The 21,169-nt window shown below is 36.8% G+C and overlaps 1 protein-coding gene across 1 annotated transcript; it reads right to left on the bottom strand.

Moving 5' to 3' along the window:
- Positions 1-2,608: 2,608 nt before the first annotated feature.
- On the bottom strand, positions 2,609-20,449 carry LOC141903428 (kinesin-like protein KIF19; the record flags this gene model as incomplete). The annotated part of the gene is made up of 20 exons (XM_074791542.1): positions 2,609-2,903; positions 3,223-3,333; positions 3,475-3,595; positions 6,597-7,200; positions 7,706-7,872; positions 8,206-8,321; positions 8,685-8,898; positions 9,185-9,369; positions 9,577-9,644; positions 9,719-9,796; positions 9,898-9,985; positions 10,187-10,328; positions 10,688-10,869; positions 11,175-11,454; positions 11,646-11,768; positions 12,553-12,689; positions 13,723-13,810; positions 16,182-16,292; positions 19,168-19,248; positions 20,408-20,449. Coding segments are annotated over 20 exons (3,090 nt in total), but the record flags the coding sequence as incomplete, so codon positions are not given.
- Between the last annotated feature and the right edge of the window lie 720 nt (positions 20,450-21,169).

The raw sequence follows: 21,169 nt of genomic DNA, 5'->3' as shown, positions 1-21,169 counted from the left end.
TCAACATTGGTGGAAAAAGAAGAACAACAGCGATCGAAGAAGAGATCGAAAGTTGATCGCCGAGTTACCCTTCTTATCCTTGCAAATACAACATAATCAAACGTAAACAGCCCCCGAGGCACGATCGATCCTTGAATACCTGTGCACACAGTATCTATATCTGATGTTATCTTTATTCCTTGAAACATTGTATCTCTGATATCAGGTCGCGTATTGTCACGTTTTTGCAAACTGCACTTTTTTCACCGTGTGCAGCGTATATAAAAACGTATCGGCGCAATAAAGATATGTGTCAAAGATTTCCGGTCCTTGAGGAGATTCGAAAAACTTTGCCGACATCTCATGCATACATAACATATTTGATTTATACAATTCTCAGCTATAAAAATGTCCTTGTAGCTGATATAATGATGCGCTCTCTCAGGGGATGGTAAATAGATCACACTCGTCTCAACGAGCAGGGATCCATTACTGCTACTGACCACTAATCTAATTTATACCCCTACGAATTCAATGAAGATCAGTTTTCAACAAACAACAAACAACGCGATTTACAAATCATATTCCTGAGAGCGACGATATTTCTAAGCAACAATATTTCAAATACCAGTTGTATAAATTGATATCGTGGGTTTCTCTTTAATGATATTCATCAAGATTCATCTCAATTATTCGCAGTATTTCTCATTGAATTCCAAAAGAACGCTTCCCATTTTAATCCAGTTTCTGGACGACAAAACCCTTTACTTTATAAGGGATAATTAACCATCTATTTGACGAGGAGATATCGGAGGAAATTACTGACATAAACTCAGTGTGGTTATCTGCTGAATTTAGAATCTGTATTCTCTCTTGTCGAGGATATTGCTATTTGTTGGTTACTCATCACGGTTTAATAGTCAAGCCGGTCAGAACAGCACGAACTCAATTACATCGTTACATAGAGCAGCACAGCGTGGACTTAACATAAAACACTATCACAAACCCCTGTCAACTTACAGACTGTTCTTATAGTGATGGATGATGGCAATATTTCACCGGATGGATGAAGACAAAATATCATAAATACGAAACCTTATTATACCCAGCCGAAGCAATGAATATCAGGAGACTAGGGCCCAGTTACACAGAGCGGGTATCAAAGTTACCCTTTGGGGTAAATCCTCAATCTGGGCCCGGTTTCATAGACAGGGTATCAACCACCAAGGTAATAACTGATAGATATCAAATGTTTCAAATGTTTATTTTGCCCGCACATCTATGAAACTCAGCCTTGGATGAAATATTTTAGCAGTTTAAAAATATTAAGTGTAAATCAATCAAAAATCTTTAGGATAATTAAACCTTTTAAGACATGAAATTAAATTGATTCTATACTCTGACTTTGTGATCGCAAATGGCTGCCTCTGATTCAGTCTCCCAATGAAATCATCAATAGCTTAAGCAAATGACAAAAGTAAATGGTGTAATAAATTTGATGTAATTGGGGGGTTTATGGAGGCAGCCATTGTCTTATTGATTAATGGACAGATGACTAAGAATAAAACACTTTCACACCATGTCAACAGCATCCACTTCGGTTTACTAATAATCCATATTCCACCATTCTCGACAACTACAGAAAAACCCTTCATGTTACAGCAGTAATTAACACTAATAAAGTATGCGTATAAAATATGTCAACAGCGTTGTCGTGGTGACGAGGTTATTTCAAAATGGACGGAATTCAAATGGTTTTAACGAAATAACAGTTTATTGATTAATGAAACGTCTATAGAGGCTGCGTCTTAGTGACTGATAATAAACAGCTATTTCCTTCAAACATTCATCAATCATCGTTCATCATTTTAGTTGTCGACAAATCATCACAAATTGTGGTAATTTTTCTTTTCTAGAAACTCAGTAGAAGACGTTATTTACGCGTCATTAAACGTAACTAGACCGCGGTTTTATCACTAGGGCAGTTACAGCAGAGCATACATCAAGCACGGCAACGTTCAATTGACCATGGACGTTAGAAACTTGCGTTAAAACTTTAGTTTATGCAACCGTGGACTGTCATTAATTCAAACTTTACCTGAACGTGACTGATTCAGAAAAATTACCCTCAATCGCTCAGAGCTGGAAATTAGATTCAATCGATCAAAGGAAAACAGTGCTGAATGATATTGAACTATCATGTCATTTTATCATGAATGAACGAATGAATGAAAGAATGAATGAATGAATTTGCTTTCAAAACATGTTTATCAACTGTCTGTCAGTCTGTCTATCGGAGCGGGAGGGGGTTTCTCATTAAAACTCATCCTCCGATGTTGTGCGAGCGTCAGCATGATTTTTTTCGCGCACGACGACTCGGTAGTCTGTCTACATTGAGAAGAGCAGACACAGTCTATTAACGGGTAAATAAATGAATTCATGTCCTCCAAACACCAGGTCTCTATTTCCCACGCAGTTTTAGAGACTCTTCAATACAGACACTCTATTACCTGTTCTATAACATATCGATAATCTGCAGCATGTATATGTCAATAGCAGTATCCAGTAAATTCAACCGATGCAGTATCCAGGAAATCTAGCTGATACGGTATCCAGTATGATATAAATGATTTAGTATCCAACAAATTTAACCAGCACAGTATCCAGTTTAATTAACCGACGCGATATCCAGTGAATGTAACCGATATAGTATCCAGTAAATTTAACCGATGCGGTATCCAGTAAATTCAGTTGATGCAGTATCCAGTATATTTAACCAACGCGGTATCCAGTAACACTGATGTCACCTTTACGATAGTGTGATATTGTCGGTGGTGGGCGTCTAGAATGTCTACGACTATGATTGCTATCTGATGTCAGTTGTGGTGTACTCGTAGCTGATGAATCAGACATTATATTAGCACCTACAAGAAAAACAACACAATCTTATACACCTTATTTCTATCAAGAAAAATCAAGACAGTATTATCATGGTACCAGTTTGTCAAAAGGTTCATGCTACCGATGAGACAATGAGAACTAAGTACTAAGTATGTTAATGCCTGGAAGATAAAGAAGTTTAAAAAGTCTCATAGCAGAAATTCTGTGCTTATTATCAATATACGACAAGAGAATAATATGGCACCAATACACACGCTAAGCATACGTAAGCCTTCCAGGGAAAGATGTTTGTTGTCCCCGGGGGTTTACGTCCCTGAGAAGATGACTTAAGAAATTCTGTACCTCTCTGTTGTTTCTGTAACGATAAACCTTTGTTTCCACGTTCAGGAGCTTTTTGAAACACCGTACTCGGTGGAGTATCGATTCTTTCAAATCCTTTCAGATCAGCGGCGTCTGAAACATGAGACGACGTTAAAATGAAATCAAAAATCATCATCATCATTATCATCGTTATCATTATTCTCCTCTTTCATTCATTATGTTACAAATATCATTTTCATGACTCAGATTTTTTGGCACGTATGACCGACGAACCTTTCGGTAACGGATCTCGATATTTTTGTCGCGCTCGATTATTTTCCGACGTTTGCTTCTTTTTCGTCGGTTTTCCCGGGGCTGGTTTGTTCTCGTGGCGACGAGATGGAACTTTACTCAGCTGAAATTACAAACGCACTCCTAATCAAATATCGTTGATGAAACTGGGATAAGATGATGAACTCTCGGTTCAGACAATCACAAACTTTTTCAGCTCAAGTAATCAAACCAGTTGCTCACGGCTAAGATTTAACTCTCAAAGTTAAAACATCGGATATTAAATACTTTTAAACACTAGAATCAAAATCAATGGAGAATGTGTTGAACTGGATTCAGGATTCAGGTTTCTTTTACTGTAATTGACTTTCTTCGTACAGAAAGTACAAGAAACCTTATATAACACGTTAAAGCGAAAACAGATGTAAGAATTGATGCAAGATTGCGGGAAAACTGGTGAATATACGTAACGGGGCTTTAAAATAAATCATGTTCCCTGTTTTACTAAAATAGAATTCATACTCGATTTAACGCTTTAAACACCGACATCCAGCTTACTATGGGTTCTAACTGGGGTACAATTTAGGGCAGCCAGCAGTTGAAGGTTTGATCAAAATAAATCATAACCACAAAATCGACAAAATAATTCCCTAAAAACACTTTAATAGAAGTTTCAAATGAAACACAAATGAAGAACTTGAAAAATGGATCGAATGAGAAATGACGGCAGAAAACCACTTAAAGCAGACAACAATCTATCTGATTTAAGATTGATATAATATGGCTGTAACAACCTAACCAGTATTTATAATTGATGATTCTGCAATTACACATCAATGCTGGAGTGACTATTGTACCCGTATTCATTTCTTATATTATAAATTTTGTTTCCCGGTAAAAACAAATAAATGTAAAAAAAAGAGGTTTTATGTGAGTTTTACAGCTTTATCAACTACCAGTAATTTATAGCATCAGGTTTCAGAGAACCACGACACCTTTCGCTTGATAGAATGGAACTACGTTATATTCCCTAATGATGAATTGTTTAGTAGAATCCCGAACTGTTGATGTGGTGTATGATAATCAAATTTACCACCGCGCTAATGAGGCTTGAGGTCGGGGCCCAGACTGCGTAGCCTTTACCTCCGGGCAGAGATAACAGAAAATCAAAAAACAATTCCCAGGGTCCAGTAACCACACGACTGGCGTATTCCCCAGCACCGACAATAATCACGGTACTCGGTCATTTTCGACAATCGAATGAATAAAGACAAGTCTAGTTCCGTCATTTTCAGACAGATTTCCTGGTAAAACCAGTACAGTAGGGCTACAGGACACGACGTGTTCGTTCATTATACACACAGGTCTATTGAACATGTATTTTTATCACTCATAGAAGAAAACTCATTTAAAAACGGCGCACATTTCCTCGTGATTGACCGAGGACGAGAGCAATGAAATTATCGTCTGCCCTCGTCTCTGATATTGATCTAGTCCTTTTATTCACGCACAATTGGTTTGGATTGATCATTTAGAGACAGTAGATTTATTCGTCTATTTGATTCGTCTACCGTCAATAAAGAACCAATTGAAAATGACGAACGACTGTGAATTGATGAGTCTGCAGTCGAGACATCCCCAAAACGCAGCAGCAGCAGCAGCAGCACTGCAGTGATAGTCGTCTGCACACAGCTCTCTGTCTTAATCAACTTAATGAAATTTCCCCCAAACTCTGCACAATGAATTAATGATTCAATTATCTCTTTATGTTAAAGACGGAATTTTCTTCGAGTTTGAGGGCTCCGTTTTCGCGAGACAACTACAACTTCTTGTTCTGATTAGATGAGGTATCCAATCATTACAAATAAGCATTTTAATAAAATTCATATTCAAATAACAAGGGTAGCTATTTTTAATACGGCCAGCAAAAAATTCAAACTGTAACACTATACAACAAGGAGAACAATAGGATTACTGTAAGCTATGTTGGATTACTGTAAGCTATGTTGGGTTACTGTAAGCTACGTTGGATTACTGAAAGCTGAACAGATTTTATACCCGGACAAATGAGAATGCACGTTGATGTTGTTTTTGTCGATGAAACATGGCAGCAGCGACCGGTGAAATATGCTGAATATCAATAAAATAACACATCATCAATATATCTGTATTTATACCTGTGGTGTGGAGAGGTGAGAGGAAGAGATGAGAGAGGAAGAGGAGAGAGACGGGGAGAGAGTAGAGGGAGTGAGATTAGAGGGGGAGAAAGAGAATGGGAGATGAAGGGTAGAAGGGGAAGAGAAAGAAAGTAGAGGGATTGAGGTACCGGTAAGAGGGGTGAGAAGGGAAGAGAATGGAGGGAAAGAGGAAATAGAGGGGGAAAGAGAGAAAAGGAGAGAGATTTCATTCATAATCAAAATCGATAGATAGAGGAATAATATAATAATGAAGCAGCTGCAAAAACAGGAAAATATCGATAAGATTTTTTAGATATCGACAAATGTTTTAATGAATTACGAATAACAAAACGTTCTCAGACGGAGAACATTTAAAAACCCAGTTCCACAGAGTATGGATCGAATATCTAACCCGACAACTGTAGAACTGGGTCCAGAAATTTACACAGCACAACAAATCTCTCGAGTTATGGATCAATGAATGCGTCGGTATTTGAAATGTTAGTTCCGTCAATTACCAGCAGATGACAGCACTGACTGACTGACTATTCAAGCAAGCACGCAGAGATACATTGAAAGCTCATACTAAATACTAATAAGACGAATTAAGCAAAGCAGATCGAGAGTTTAAAATACTATACACAATATCAACAAATCAGATTGAATCTAAAATTATGAGTCTAACAGATAAATAAATAACCTCAGATGAACTGGTGCTGCTCTCTGCATACGAGCGAAGTTGAGCCTGTTTCCTTCTACGCATGTACGTTTGCTTTACAAATAAAATCATTTATAACTATTACATAAAGTGGAAACTGGACTGATTCCGAGACTAGGCTGATACTGGGCAGATTCAGCAGTACTGGGCCGACTGATTCAGTAATGAAATCCTTGAGAATCTGTATCTTCGCTGAAACAAATGTATAAAGAATAAACTGTTATATTTACCTGGTAAGAACCGTAAAGATCATTCTTTCTTTTACGTGAAACATTCAAATCGTCTGATTCATGGTATCTCCTGTGAGACGACGGCGCTGGTTTCACTCCGTACCCCGCTAGCGCCACCTGTGAGTTCATATTCGCACTCTCTGTGTTTAACGACGCGTTGTCGTCACTGATCACGTGATTTAAACTCGTGACGGATGTTCCGTAACGGATGTCGTGATTCGCTAGACGACTCGGACTCAGGTAATTCTCTCCTCCGCTGCTGTCTATTAGCGCCGATGACGACATATTCTTCGTTAGCGCTAAATTGCTATCCGTTACTCGTAGAGTGCGCCGTCTAGCGGCTAAACGTGCGATATTACGAGTATTCGTCTCAATCATTTTATCATCGACTCTGACGACAGACGATCTATTGGTATCAGCAGCGTCTATCTGACCTTCACTGTTACTACGACTACTTAAAGTCAAAACGCTTTCTTTATCGTAATCGATCAATGATTGTTGCGAATCTCTCTTCGTTTTGTTTGGCCATTGTTGCTGCGTCTGCTCAAGATGATGCTCGCGTAGATGTTTACTTTTCGGACTATGTGAAAATACTTTGTCAGCTCTGAAGGAAAATGAATGGAACATAAATCAGAAATTTTTCAAGATTGTATTAGACAGTGTCCTGAGATGGAAGCTAAACTGACAATTATTTGAACAAAATAGCCGGTAGTTCTAGTGTCTTGTAGAATTCTTCTGTTCATCTTCAGAGAAGGCTACAGGTTTCTATTTGACTTTGGACATTCAGTTTGGGGAGTTTCAATTTTCATGAAAGTAGAACTCATAAGATGCATGTGCATAGGTCAGGGGTCCTGGGAAGTCTACCCCAGAAAACTTAAGAAAATTAGGTATCAAGAGGAACAATTATATGGCTCAGAGATTTTCCTGCAATTTGGCCATTAATCAAAGTTGAAAAGTATGTTTGGGACGAGAACTAAATCATTCTCAGATGGTTCTAAAATATGACAAAGATGCAGACATCATGCCAGTAACATTAGAACCATACTCAATAACTGCTCTAATGATTGTCAGTTTTCTAAAGATTTCTCAGTGTTATTTTTAGTACTAACGTTGTTTGTTTATCATTGGAAGACTTTCGTATAGATTTGTTGGATACGTGACGTGAAACTGCGGAACCTTCTTCTTCTTCTAAAGTGCTCAGTTTATCTGCGTCATAGTTTTCATCGTTTATTGAAAAATCCATCAGATTCCTCTGCAAATTACCAACTGACATTGCCTGGAATAAATGCATATTTAGGGTAACATTTAAACATTTGACAATTCAAATAATTAAACGAATGAGTGAACACCACGTAAGTTGGATTAAAGAATTTATAGTAGAAACAAAACCCACGATCAAATGAAGAAAAACATTCCGGGATAAATGGTTCTTATATTTCAAGTAGAATAATTTTGCCTATCATCACAGTATTGTACTTCTACTATTAGTTTTAGACTGCTGTCAGTCTAATGCAATCTTGGAAGTTTTATGACATGGCACAATAACCTGATAGTTCCGGGAAAAAAATGTCAGATTCCTGATGAATTAGATACAACTGTTCCTACTCACCTTGTAAGGAGTAATATTCTGACCCGATGTATCTCTACTCAGTATATTGTCATCCGCATCTCGGTTATAAAGTTCTATCAGATCATCTAAATATTTCGGACATGGAAGACTATTTTCTGAAAGAAAATTCATTAAGAAGTTTCAAGACCGAGCATTAGGTGGAATCATTTGTATGGGCAGGCGAAGTGGCTGAGCGGTCTAAGCCATCGGTCACTGGTTGCTCATCAATCCAGGGTTTGTGGCTTCTTACTCTGGTGGAGACTGAATTTCTTAGTCAAAGGTTCTTATCTGGTCTCTCACACGTTAATTGGGAGAAAAGAAACATCAAAGCTGAGTGATACTCAGCTGGTTTTCTCCTTTCTGGTACTAAGGAAACTGCCACTCAGCAGGTTGAGGTTGACATGAGTGGCAACAGTGGGTTGAGTTTACCCTGAGTGGCACCAGTTGGTTTGAAAGAAACTTATAAGTTAAACAATTACCATTGATGAGAGATTTTTGTTGTAAAATGATTTCGTCGCAGAGATTTCTCCTCTGCTCGTATCGAGCTATTATCAGATCTCGTTTACGTATTTCCATCTCACGCAGTAAAACCTCCGACTGCATTTCCGTGTTGCTGATTTCTAATTCGTGAACTCTACACAACAACGTTAAAATCTCTTTCTCTTCTTCGCTTGTGATTTTTGACGGCAAAGTCTGCAATTCAACAATATCATCAAAAACATTATCATTTTCTATAGAAATTATATTGTCTTTGAGAGAAGTTTCATGGACTTTGTAGTTTCATAGATGTTTTCTTCTTGTTTATGATGTAGAAATGAGACGTTTCAACACCCAATAGTAGAGAAAACTTCTTTGGAGTATGCGTATTCAACACATGGAAACAGTTGTGACAGCTCCATCAACAAATGCATCTAACTGTAGTGATCCTAATGAAGTGGTCACCGATATCGATGTTTCATTGATCAAACTGATTTCTCACCTCTTCAAGTTTTTCAGCCTTTGACTTCAGAATATCGAGTTCCTTTTTCACGTTGTTTTTGTGTTTTTGAGTTCGCGATTTTTCGTCGAGTAAAACCTTCATTTCTTCTCTCGTGACGCGAATATCATCAGGTTCCGGTGTGGAGTCCACGTCTAAACCTTGAAGCTCTTTTTCCTTCTCATTCTCTGTAGAAAGAGACAAAAATTGAATGATCTCTTACTACAGCAATAAACATATCAATACAACCAAACAATGGATCCAGGTCTTTAGTTTTCAGTTAAGATCGAAGAGTTAAAACATGGGGGATGAACTCATCTTTACTGTTAACCCAGAACTATAGAACCTGAATTGGATCTTAGTGTCTATAGCAAATTAAGAAACTGATAATATACCTATTTGTTTATTATCCAAATCCTTGTGAGACTCTTTCCTCCTTATTCTGGCTTTTTCTGCCTCCCATCTAAAAATCAAAACAGTGATGTCTCTTAAAATGTGATGAACACGACAACAGTTGTGAGTTTTCTAAACACTTACTCTTTGATAATCATCCGTACACGTGTTAATTCTAGGTTTATTTCCATGTTTGAGTTTTCAAGTTCCATCAAACTTCGTCTGTTAAGAAAAAGAAAGCACAAAATATTTTATCATTAGAATGATCGATGGATGAGTTCTCTCTAAACTGCTTTTGACAAGTTATATTCTCTCTCTCTCACCGTAATTCCATTTGATCTTTGAATGTCGTCAGAAGTTCTTCTTTCAAATTATTCAAACCTTGTTTTCTGGTTGATCCGAGCACTTCGTCTACAATCATTACAAACAATTGCACGATTAGAAATTGTTGAATGCGATAAACAGAATCCAGTAGATAAATAGAGTAAAGGAATGATAACAGAGTTGAAGTCAACAGGAAACTGCAGTTCCATAGTCCGCAGTTAGATTTGTCTCCAAGAGATACATTAGTTTATTATCAATAACTTGATAGTTGATATTCCTTGTACATACTTTGTATTGACTGTATCTTATTTCTTTGTGGTGATTTCACGTTCAGTTTTTGGCGTAATCGACTGATTTCTTGACGTAATTCTTGTATAATATGAGTATACTGCGCTATGTGATACGTGACATCAGTCACATTTCTACGCACCTGAAATTCATCATCATAAAACTACAATTCATTGTCTCTGATCAAACAATTCAAATGTCAGGTACATCAAGACATCTAGGTATTACATGGACATATTTGTCCTTTCAAAATTATGTTAACAATATTTCCTAGATTTAGACTCTGGACTCAGTTTTATAGTTCCTGGTTAAGATTTGAAGTAAAAACATTGGAAACGAATTTAGCTTAGTCAAACTTAACCAAAAACTGTAGAACGGGGTCTGTGGTCCCCCTGCACTGGGTTCAGGTCCATGGTCCCCCTGCTCCGGGAACAGGTCAGTGATCCCCCTGTTCCCAGGTCAGTGGTCCCATTGACCTTGAATTTGATATATCTTACTCACTTTAGTTTTGATATTTTTGGCTCTATCCGCGTACATGAGAGTATTGCGCGATTCTTCAAAGTTATGACTAGCTGGACTGATGTGAGCGATCATTACTGTTTTACAATTACCGCCTAACGCATCTTTCAATAATCGAGTCAGTTTACTGTCGCGGTAATTCACGTATTTACCTCCTTTCTCACCTACAGATTAAAACAGAAAATTAATGAATATGTCGACATTTAAGTTACCAGTTTAACTGAACATCTCTGTTTATCATAACAGGAAATGCAGCAATTCATTGTTCTCTGCGAAATTGTTCCTTGTTTTGGTGTAGCTGGATTCCAATCTAACTCAATATATGAATATATGTAGAATAAACAGTCAATCAATACTTATGGGACACTTTTTTTTCATATTCAATATGAGGTTTCAAATCAAGCAATTTCAACCTATAACTGTGAAAATGTATCCAGAATTTAGGATAAAGGATTATTTTTCTACTCACACAAAGCATTAATACAGTTTCCCAGTGCTAGTAGCGACCGGTTTATGTGAGCTCCTTCTACCATACGTTTACCGCGGTTATGAGTATTAGCGGCTCGTTCTGATCCGGCCAGATCGATCAGATACAGTTTACCGATTCGTACTTCCTCGTGAACGTTCGGTAATCGACTCCTCTGTTTAACGGTCACTTGTAGAATGGCGTGAGATCGCGACGACGTTTGATTGGCCGCCGTCGGTTCTTGAGTTCGCTCTTTATTTCCTCGTTTTAACAATGACATCACCTGTAACGTGATGTACACACACATCGGTGACCAAAATACTCTGTCATTCTGATTCTCAAAATTGTGGATTCAGGTCCACTATGAGTGAGATCTAGCTCTTGAATTAATATTTGTTCATTTTCAAATTTTCAAATTTTATAAGACAACTATGGAATGAAATGGAAATGAGTAACCCAGTTTTGGTATCATACCTCACTCGTAGAGTGCGCTGTTATTTCTGATAAACCATTTATCTGAACACCTTTATGATCTTCACGCAGCTCCAGAAATCCTGACGATGGATTTATCAAATCACGAATCATTTCATTATAAATCTGTACGAAAAAAAAAATCGAAATTTTAAAACATTGAGGCTAAGTAGTTTTAACCGCCAGTCACTAGCGTCATCATCGGCTCAAACCGCCTGGTGGAGAAAAAGAAACATTCGTGGGTTGAGGGTTAAAAATTCTACCCCGGTAATTCCATATACTAACAGTAGATGGCGCTATGAGAGTTGACCAGTAATGACCCGCGAGTGTCAGTTGGAAAGTGATTTGAATAGTGACTGACACGTCGCGCACCGGACGAACCGGTAATTACAATCAATATATAATCGTCTCATTCAATAGATGAACGTTCAGCTAATATACAGTCTCAACACATACAATCGCATAATACACAACACCTTTATATAGAACATTAATTAATAAATTCCATTTTCAAAATCCTACTGAGTGAGACACAGAACAGAAAACCCCACGGGCCAGTTCCACTCAAAGCCCATTACGATCAACTCACATTGTCGAAGTCATCGAAAATGAGAAGGTTGCCATAAGTAACTGATCATAACAATTTTGCTATGTTAAACTGGCCCCTGCCATCTCTGTCAATAATAATCAATACCTAATATTAACGATTTTATTCCAAATGACCTGCAGGATTCATCACATATCACTGTACTTCATTGATAAAGTACTGATCCATGAGGTGAGGGAGTCAATAATTGGCCACTTCGCCTTATGTATCTCCTTATTATGACTTGGGGGTTTTTTGCTTGCATATTTCATGAAGTATTATTTCCTGTTTATCATACGAGGCTTTATCGGTAATTAAATTTACCTCTAAATACGACATTTTCACTGTGTAAACGTTTTCATCCTTCGTTTTCTCCATCGAGAGGAAAAGATCGTTTAACGCTCGTACCATGATTCCCGGGTTTTCATCCGTTCCTAACATCGTGTACGTTTTACCGGCGCCTGTTAAATTATCAACACAATCAGAGTCATCGATAATATTCACACGGATTATGGAAAAAAAAAAAAAACAGCCGACAATATTTAAGTAATATCTTTCTTTCTAATATCTAACTTTAAATATCATTTTCAAGGATTTTCAACAATAGAAATTCTAAGGGGACGGTTTATTTGTTTTGCGTCATTTTGACCGCGTGACCGAGTTACGAGGGATCCAATATTTTTCTTTCCATCTCGATCGAAACAGTGATGGATGATTAATCACCTTGCCAACACGAACACAGATTGTGTTTTTTTTCATTAGGCTAATTGTCGAGTTAATGGATTTTCAGTCAATTTTTTCAGCGGGTAGATGAGATAGGGAGAGAGAGAGAGCTCTGAGGTGTAAGGTGTAATCCTATTAAAGCTGGCATGTTTTCAGTAGATAGAAGTATATCATTGATTCCTATGTCAATGAAGCTGATTCCAACGAATCGATTCACTGTGCTGCTACACGCAAAATTTCCTATAGACTCAAATATACAACTGATCTTAAATCTTAAATTCTAATCACAAATGATAAATTAATGATTATGATTTCTTTATCTAATAATTCATTGTATTTATCTTGTAGAGTAATATGCGGTATTCAATATTTACATATGAAACCTCAATATTTACACGTCGAACTGTCAAAATATACCAGTCCAGTACAGACAGTGCTATACAGTTCTATACAGTACTATATAGTACTGACAAATCTTTTAGTCAGATCTAATTCACTGAAATCTTTTATAATGTTTATACCCCTCATAAGATAAACCAACACCGTGACATTATAATCAATTCTAATTCATGTTCAGATGAGTTTTGAGTGAATCTATTTCGATATCTGTGATTGCGATGAAGGTGTCGTTTCTACCTCAGAAGTGGTGGGGTTGTTGGTGGTATGTGGGTGAATTATTTTTGATATCTGTGTTTGAATTTTAGCAATAAAGGTGTATTTCTAGGCAGTAGGGTTTATCGGGGTATATAAAAGAGTTTTGGTATATTTTACCTGTAGCACCGTAAGCGAATACGGTAGCGTTATATCCACTGATGATATTATCAATCAGGAATTTAGTCGTACAAATATAAACTTCTTCCTGTAAAATAGAACAAAAATACAATCAAATAATCAACAGTTACCTTTCATTTTGACCAAACGGGTTTAGAAATAACCTTTTGGATTAAAGATTAAAGAATTGTGTATAAATAATTTTGATTTTACTAAAGGTTACTGCCATTGATGTTACTTTACTTTTACTTAACTTTTGTTAGCTGGTTTTTTAAAGACCGAAGGGTCAGTTCTAAAAACTCAATGACAAGGATGATCTGCCCCGAGACACGGAGTCCAGTTGTACAGTCGTGACTTAAGCCCAAAAGTGGCCCTAAATCTGAAGACTGGTCCTCTGTTGTTAGATTGGCTAGAGCCGAGATGGTCTTCAATCTAAGCCAAGACCGTGCAACTTGGGACCACTTTGAACTGAACAATAATTGACCTTTATTTTATCATTACCATTAACCGCTGATAAGCGTTAATATCGAAATGAAATTTTAATCAAAATGAACGACAGATGATCTGAGGAAACTTTCAAAGCTGTTGCCGCGGTGATGGCAGACACGTGTGTTTAACTGCGGTAAATAAAACTTTCTATATAATTCATGTTACACGTTACAGAACTGCTGCCACCGGTGAGACCTGGCCCGACCTGCTCACTGCCATCACAAATCAAATATTTCATTTCCAACTACCCGTTCTTTGAATATTGACGGAAGGAATTGTTTAACGACTGGTAGCTTTAGGCAGCTACTTTCATCTCAATCAAATTACACTCAACGAAAAATATCGACATCGAAAACATCTACATTAAAACATGTATTTGTAAAATCAGCGTTTCAACTTCTCAGCATTTCTCTGCGATTAGTCGTATGTGGAGAATAGAATTAAAATGCCAATGACTTCTATTTAAGCTTCAAAAAGAACATTTTCTGTCCAATCCACAATTTCTTACATACAAACATAACGTTTGCGGTAACAAGTAACAATTTAAAAAGCGGTCGGCCCAGTTAATCAGCACGGTTCAATGATAACAATCAATATGAATTATTCAATATATCAGCGTTCAGCACGCACTATCTTAATGACTTGTTTGCACCAGTTTTTCACCACCGCGAGAGAATTTCTCAAGAAAAAAACCGTCCCTAAATAATAGATCAATGTGATTGCAAATAATTCAAAATAATTTCGGCTCTGAAAGTTCAACCATTTGTGCAATGCAGAGGGAGAGGGAGGGAGAGGGAGAGGGAGAGGGAGGGAGAGGGAGAGGGAGAGGGAGAGGGAGAGGGAGAGGGAGAGGCAGAGAGGGTATGATGATTACGGGTGGATATAATATTCATCAATAGTATTGCTGCTACGCTGTCACCCGATGTGGGAGGTCTGGAAGGTCGTCGGTTTCTATTTGTGAAACTGATGGCGTGAATGGTCGACAGGAAATTGGTGCGCGTTCAACCGTTCAAAGAATATGATTAATAGCGATATTATTATTAATATTTATAGCACGGATTGATGCAAAAAACGCATTAATAGATCAAAGCCTTCGATGAAACCCAGTGGCCTAATTCACTTATTACACTCGGTAAATTGGTATCAAATATTTTCGAGCAATAAAAACAAATTAACCTTCACCAATAATAACATCATTCACTAGTTATTAGATTCATAAAAGCTTTTAATGTCAGATTGTTAAATCTGTCATCAAATGAAGGCTTGAATATGAGCCATGTAATATCTGATGCGATGCCATTTAGTAAACGATTTTCCGCAAAATAATGACACCTCCGTTTATTTCCGGTCTCAAGGGCCTCCAGTATCCCACAAATATCAAAGTAAAGATATTTGATATTTCATTGTAAATATCTATTTTAGAACATTTTTTCTGCACTTTAAAAATTGCCAAAAAAAACCCACTGCATTAATTCAATTAATGCAATTCTTTCCGTGTTCCCTTCCATTTTAGAACGCCTATTATTAGAAAGAATTTTTTTTAATTTCCTTTTTCCCCACGCCCTCCCACATTTTTCTTGAAAAAATCTGCATTCCGAGTTATTAAAAAAGGCCTTATTGTAGTATGAAAGTGAACTGACCCTGCGCTGCGCGTCGGCTAAAAATAAATGAATAACAATTTATCTGTATAAAATAGGTTTGTTTTCAATTACTTTATGCCTTTTAGCAAACAATATCTTGTCTCGGACTCAGACACCTCAGACACCTCAGCAAGACACCAAGAATTCAGTGGGAAATGTGCACAAAGCCTGACCACAATTTAAGCAATCTGTTAACTCGAAATAAATTAAGGGCAAAGACATTCTTAATATATTAGAAAACTGCAAACCTGTTTACAGGGCTAGACTAAACTATTTGAAGATCTCAGCCAAACTAGGGGGGGTCCAGTGGAGATTTGAGTAATTATTTACCTGCGTTGATCTTCCATCGAAGGCGAAATCGAAAGCGAATTGTTTTTCTCGCGTTCTGTTCGCTCGTAAAACATCCTCCGTGTCGTGCAACGGATCCATTAAAACAACAACCTGTTAAATATAACAGCAGAGAAATATCACATACTTTATTTAACTAATTAAACCGAAGACAAGTGTTCAGTCAATATGCGATAATGAGATTATTTTGACTCTAGGTTTCAAAATGTAGAATTGATCTTAGAGGAAACAAAATCACCGAGGAATTTTAATGAACCCAACATAACCATAATATCAGGGTTCAATTGTACTTTAATGAAATAAGTTTTCATGATGTTTCATTTATAACAGGAGATCAGTGACCTGTTGTAATGAAGTATTTTCTATAAGTCTCTAAACCTGAACTAATCCAACATGGCGATCAACTCTTCCTTACATTTTCTTCTCAGAATGTTAAATTTCCAAACGAAAAAACAAAAACAAAACCAGAAAAACGATTTGTAAATAACGATTAAAAGTATAATTATTCACGGGATGAATTCAACGAACCCCGACAGATACTTACCGGACTCAGAGTGTTATAAATAATTTTCTGTAATTGAAATATTCTTAAAATATGACTGGAAATTGTATGAAAAACACAGCCAGGTTATTGGCAGGGTTAGATACGGTAGAGAATAGCTCTGACAATTCATGAATTTCTAATGCAATCATCAATGACAAAGAGAGACCGATAGATGTTACTGTATCGAAACCTATAGATGTTGTATTGTCTTATGATATAATTGTTCGCTAACATTGCTGATGAGATTGTCAGAAGCTTTTATGTTTCTCATACAGTATATATATATATATATAGAGATAACAATTCATCATGATACTGAGAGACTACTCGATGAAGATATGCATGTTGGGATAGGCAGGAACTGTGATACACACCCAAAATCTTAAATTAAAAAACAAAATCAAGGGTAGAGATCGTCTTTTTTCAGTATCCTAAGGTCAAAGTTTGGTATCTTACATATTTTACTTTATTTGACAAACTCTTGGTCTTAATACTCAGACAATTTGAGTGATATATATACAGAACATAAAAATGATGCACATTATACGCGACGTAGGTTGATACCTAATTAAATGCGAGCTATCTTTAAGGAAAAGTGAAAAATCACATAATTCTACCAATAAAACAAACAATTTACGAAGTTCGGCTCTGTCTTTGGTTTGCATTAATAACTTATGTTTGAAAAGGTTGGGTGTTATAAAATCTGCTGTGCAGATATAATTCCCAACTATCATTTATCAAAGTTTTTGAATTTGATTCAAGTTTTTTATCCAGAACAACAAGAAAGAATTAGATTAATCATTTTCCAATGGTGAAATGAGAAATATCGCGTATCGCATCGGGATAGTTTCATTAGTGTCCCAACAAAAAATTCTAGTATCAGGGCACTGCTAAAATTAGGCCCATGGGACAGGTATCATCATGTGATGGATACTGATAGTTTGACTATAAATATTCAATAGTAGAGATCTGTTGGTCTACCCACTCTAATGCTTCAAAACATGCATAGCAAATTCTTCAACATAATTTAATGCCATTTGCTTTGAAAATATGTAATGAAATAATGATGGCTTTTGAAGCATAGAAAAACGATAAGGCAGGAAAGTTCTCATTATACGTGTAACACTTAAACCGGAGCGGACGATTTTTTTGTTCAAATTTCAATGAGTCGCAAAATCGAAACAAAACATTCAGCGTTGCCACTGACGACCGATCTATAATTCATAATCACCGCCAGGGAATAGTTGTTGAAGATGATTTCGAGAGACGCTCGGAAATCAGCAAAAAAAATTCTGAAACGCTTTTTCTGGCGAAGTATCCTCATAACTTCACCAATGAAGAGGTGCTTATTTTGCAGCGTGGGTTTCGATCATTGGAAAATGTACGTCTGTTGAGGACACTTCGTGAATTCGAGCATCACTTGACAAGTTACGTCACCATAGCAACAATTTATTTTTTATACACAACATTCGCCGCAGGACCAATGAAATCGTGAGCTCAGTCATCTTTACAAACGTGTACTAATTCAAAACCATGTACACAAATCATTTTTAAACCATATTCTTGATAGCTTGGGGGATTGTATTTCGAGTAAGATGCACAATTTCCTGAACATGAAATCAATTAAATTCAACAAAAGGATTAAAACATTCGGAATACAATTTAATTAAAACTGACTCAATGAAGATATTATATGGATTTAAAAGAGTTCAGCCTAGTTATACTAATCAGTCAATTCCCAAAACTGCTCATCCTTTATCTTAAATGAGCAAATTACTAGTTGGGAATTAAACATTTGGTTTGTAATAAGCCTAGCTTAGAATTTAGCTTTTGTAATCTAATAACTTCTGTTATCCATAGTTTTATATACAGAATTGATGCCCTCGTATTTCACCTGATGAGGGGGATATGATTTAAAAGAGTTTATCAGTCAGTTCCCTGCATCCGAATCAAATCATAGATCAATAGAAAATACCGCGATACTAAGAAGATTAATGAAACTTTATAAATGTCATAGAGAGTTAGCGAAGTTAAATAGGATCTGGAGAGATAGTGTGTATAAATATGATTAATTCTATGAGAAGATTAGCGATAAATAGTTGTTAGTTTTGAATGGTACTGAAGATTACGGAAATAATTATAACTGCAGAAAACGAACAGTGTATTATATCATCTAATTCCAAACACAATCAATTTAACCCATAGCGAAACAAAGACGTCTGGACGATAAAACCATCCTATTATCAAAACTATAAAATTTGAGTCCTTCACAGGGTTCGCACACTTCAGCGCATCTGGAATTCCAGGAACGCAATAAACTATTGAAATTAAATAGTATATTCTGAGTAGCACATTTAGTATGAAATTCATTTCAGTGTATTTAAAACACTGAATTGTCTGTAGGTGTAACCTATTCATACTTACATTGTCTTCGACTTTATGCGATATATTTGTGGCTCCAGATATAATTTCATCGTTATTCATCGGGCGAATTCGAAGAGCCACCTAGAAATAGATCATTTAAAGAGAAATAAGAGAAATGCAGAATGAGCTCTGATATCAAATGAGGGGAAGTGAAGCGTGACGCATCAGATTCAAAATTTGACCACAAGTTTCACACGAAGCTCAGCAGCTGCTGCTCTCCAGAAGTTCTTCAGGGTTTAAACCCCTAAAACATGAAGCACCTTTCTCTGTTCACTAAAAGAATTATTGCAACAGCATAAGATTAATGTCTCTAGTTATGTGGTCCATCAAATTACTATTAGGGATCGGGACAACAGAGTATTTATCAATCAATCACCACACTGGTCACCACAGCCAAATGGTCACCACACTGACCAAACAAACCTACAAGAGATTGGTGGCCTAGTGGTTAGAGCGCTGGGCTGGCATGCGAGAGGTTCCTGGTGGCTAATGTTAGGGTTAGGGCTTGAAGGATGGTTCTGGGACGTTTTTGGCGAAAAATTTCAAATCTAAAAAAATTTCTTTTTTGTTTTTAGATGTGCATGACGTGCTTTTATCTTTTATTTCGATGTTACCATAGCAGCGACAACAGAGAGATCGGATATTCATCGAAAATGGTAAAAATCTAATGACAATCTATAAAACTGGTTTATCACCGCGGTGTCTACGATTTATTTTCAACAATTGCAATTCGTACAGGTTATTAACTTTGTCAACCATTAGAAAATTCGATTGTGCTTTACATTTAATCTGATTCATGCATCGTTGGATTAAAATAATAAATGTCACAGCTATAAAAGTGTATTTGAGACCACAGCACGCGTCTTAAGAATATCGTAATGACCACTTGACCTGAAAATAACCTCCAACAACTCAACCATGAACACACTGGACTATACTCACACATATATATTTGAAAGTTATATCAAAGAATTACTTCCCAGAAAGATAAAAATAAACATGAAAGAATTCTTAAGTTTATAACAGGTCTATTGAATCAATATATTTTTGATTAGAAAATTGGGGGGGGGAGTAGCTCAAAAATTGGTTAAAGATAACTGGTCGATAAATACCATAGTCACAATGAACTATTAATTGTCACTATGTCAACTATCCACTGGTTAACTCTAACCAACTTTTGAGCATCTGCAGCCCCTGGATTTCTTTTATCAAATATTTTTCATTTAAAAGCTTTCCTTACCGTCAAAGTTTGTTCGCCACCGATTTTCATCTTGTTTTCGTTTTACAAGTTTTCGAAAGATGTCAATATAAAAAATTCAGCATTTGTTGCAGAGACTGCTGTAGCCAGTCCTCCCAGAAGCATGTTCATTCTGTTATCCATCAATCACAAGATGCAGAACTCATCTCTGTTATCATTTATGGTTTTCACCGTAGAATCCTCAATATAATCGTGATGGTTTGAACACAAGTCTCCCATCCTGAATGCAATGCAACCAGTCTCCAGTAAAGCAGAGGCCCACTGTTGGTTGGTGAAATCGGCGATACAAATGGTGCACAACTCGGTGAATTCCCGATAGTAAAATATCATAGGTTCCAGATACAATTAAAATAACACAAAACACTGACAGGTAGAGGATGCAAAATGTGACAGACCGACATTAAGTGGTGTCACCGCTGTCAATGAGTGTCAAGTAAGTTAGTAGTAGAAGAATGAATGAATTGTCAATAAATTTCAGCAGGCTCTTCCCACACACACGACTCGCGAATATTTTTAAACCACGAATTACTCACTACTCTATAAATAACTAACAGTACACAGTTGCAGCAGTAGAATTCCTCTTGATCTCGACTCGTTTCAGTCAGCACGGTCGCTCACACTAGTACTGACACTGACGGCTGAAAAACACATGTAGTTTTGTTGACATTTTTGCCTCGACCGTGACGACACAGGTGGCAGTACCTCCTTGTCTCTGAAATGTAAATCGAAATTGCATTGATGTTT

This window comes from Tubulanus polymorphus, chromosome 4 (assembly GCF_964204645.1).
Source record: "Tubulanus polymorphus chromosome 4, tnTubPoly1.2, whole genome shotgun sequence".
In the NCBI taxonomy this organism is placed as follows: domain Eukaryota; kingdom Metazoa; phylum Nemertea; class Palaeonemertea; order Tubulaniformes; family Tubulanidae; genus Tubulanus; species Tubulanus polymorphus.
This window is presented reverse-complemented; position numbering and strand designations above follow the sequence as displayed.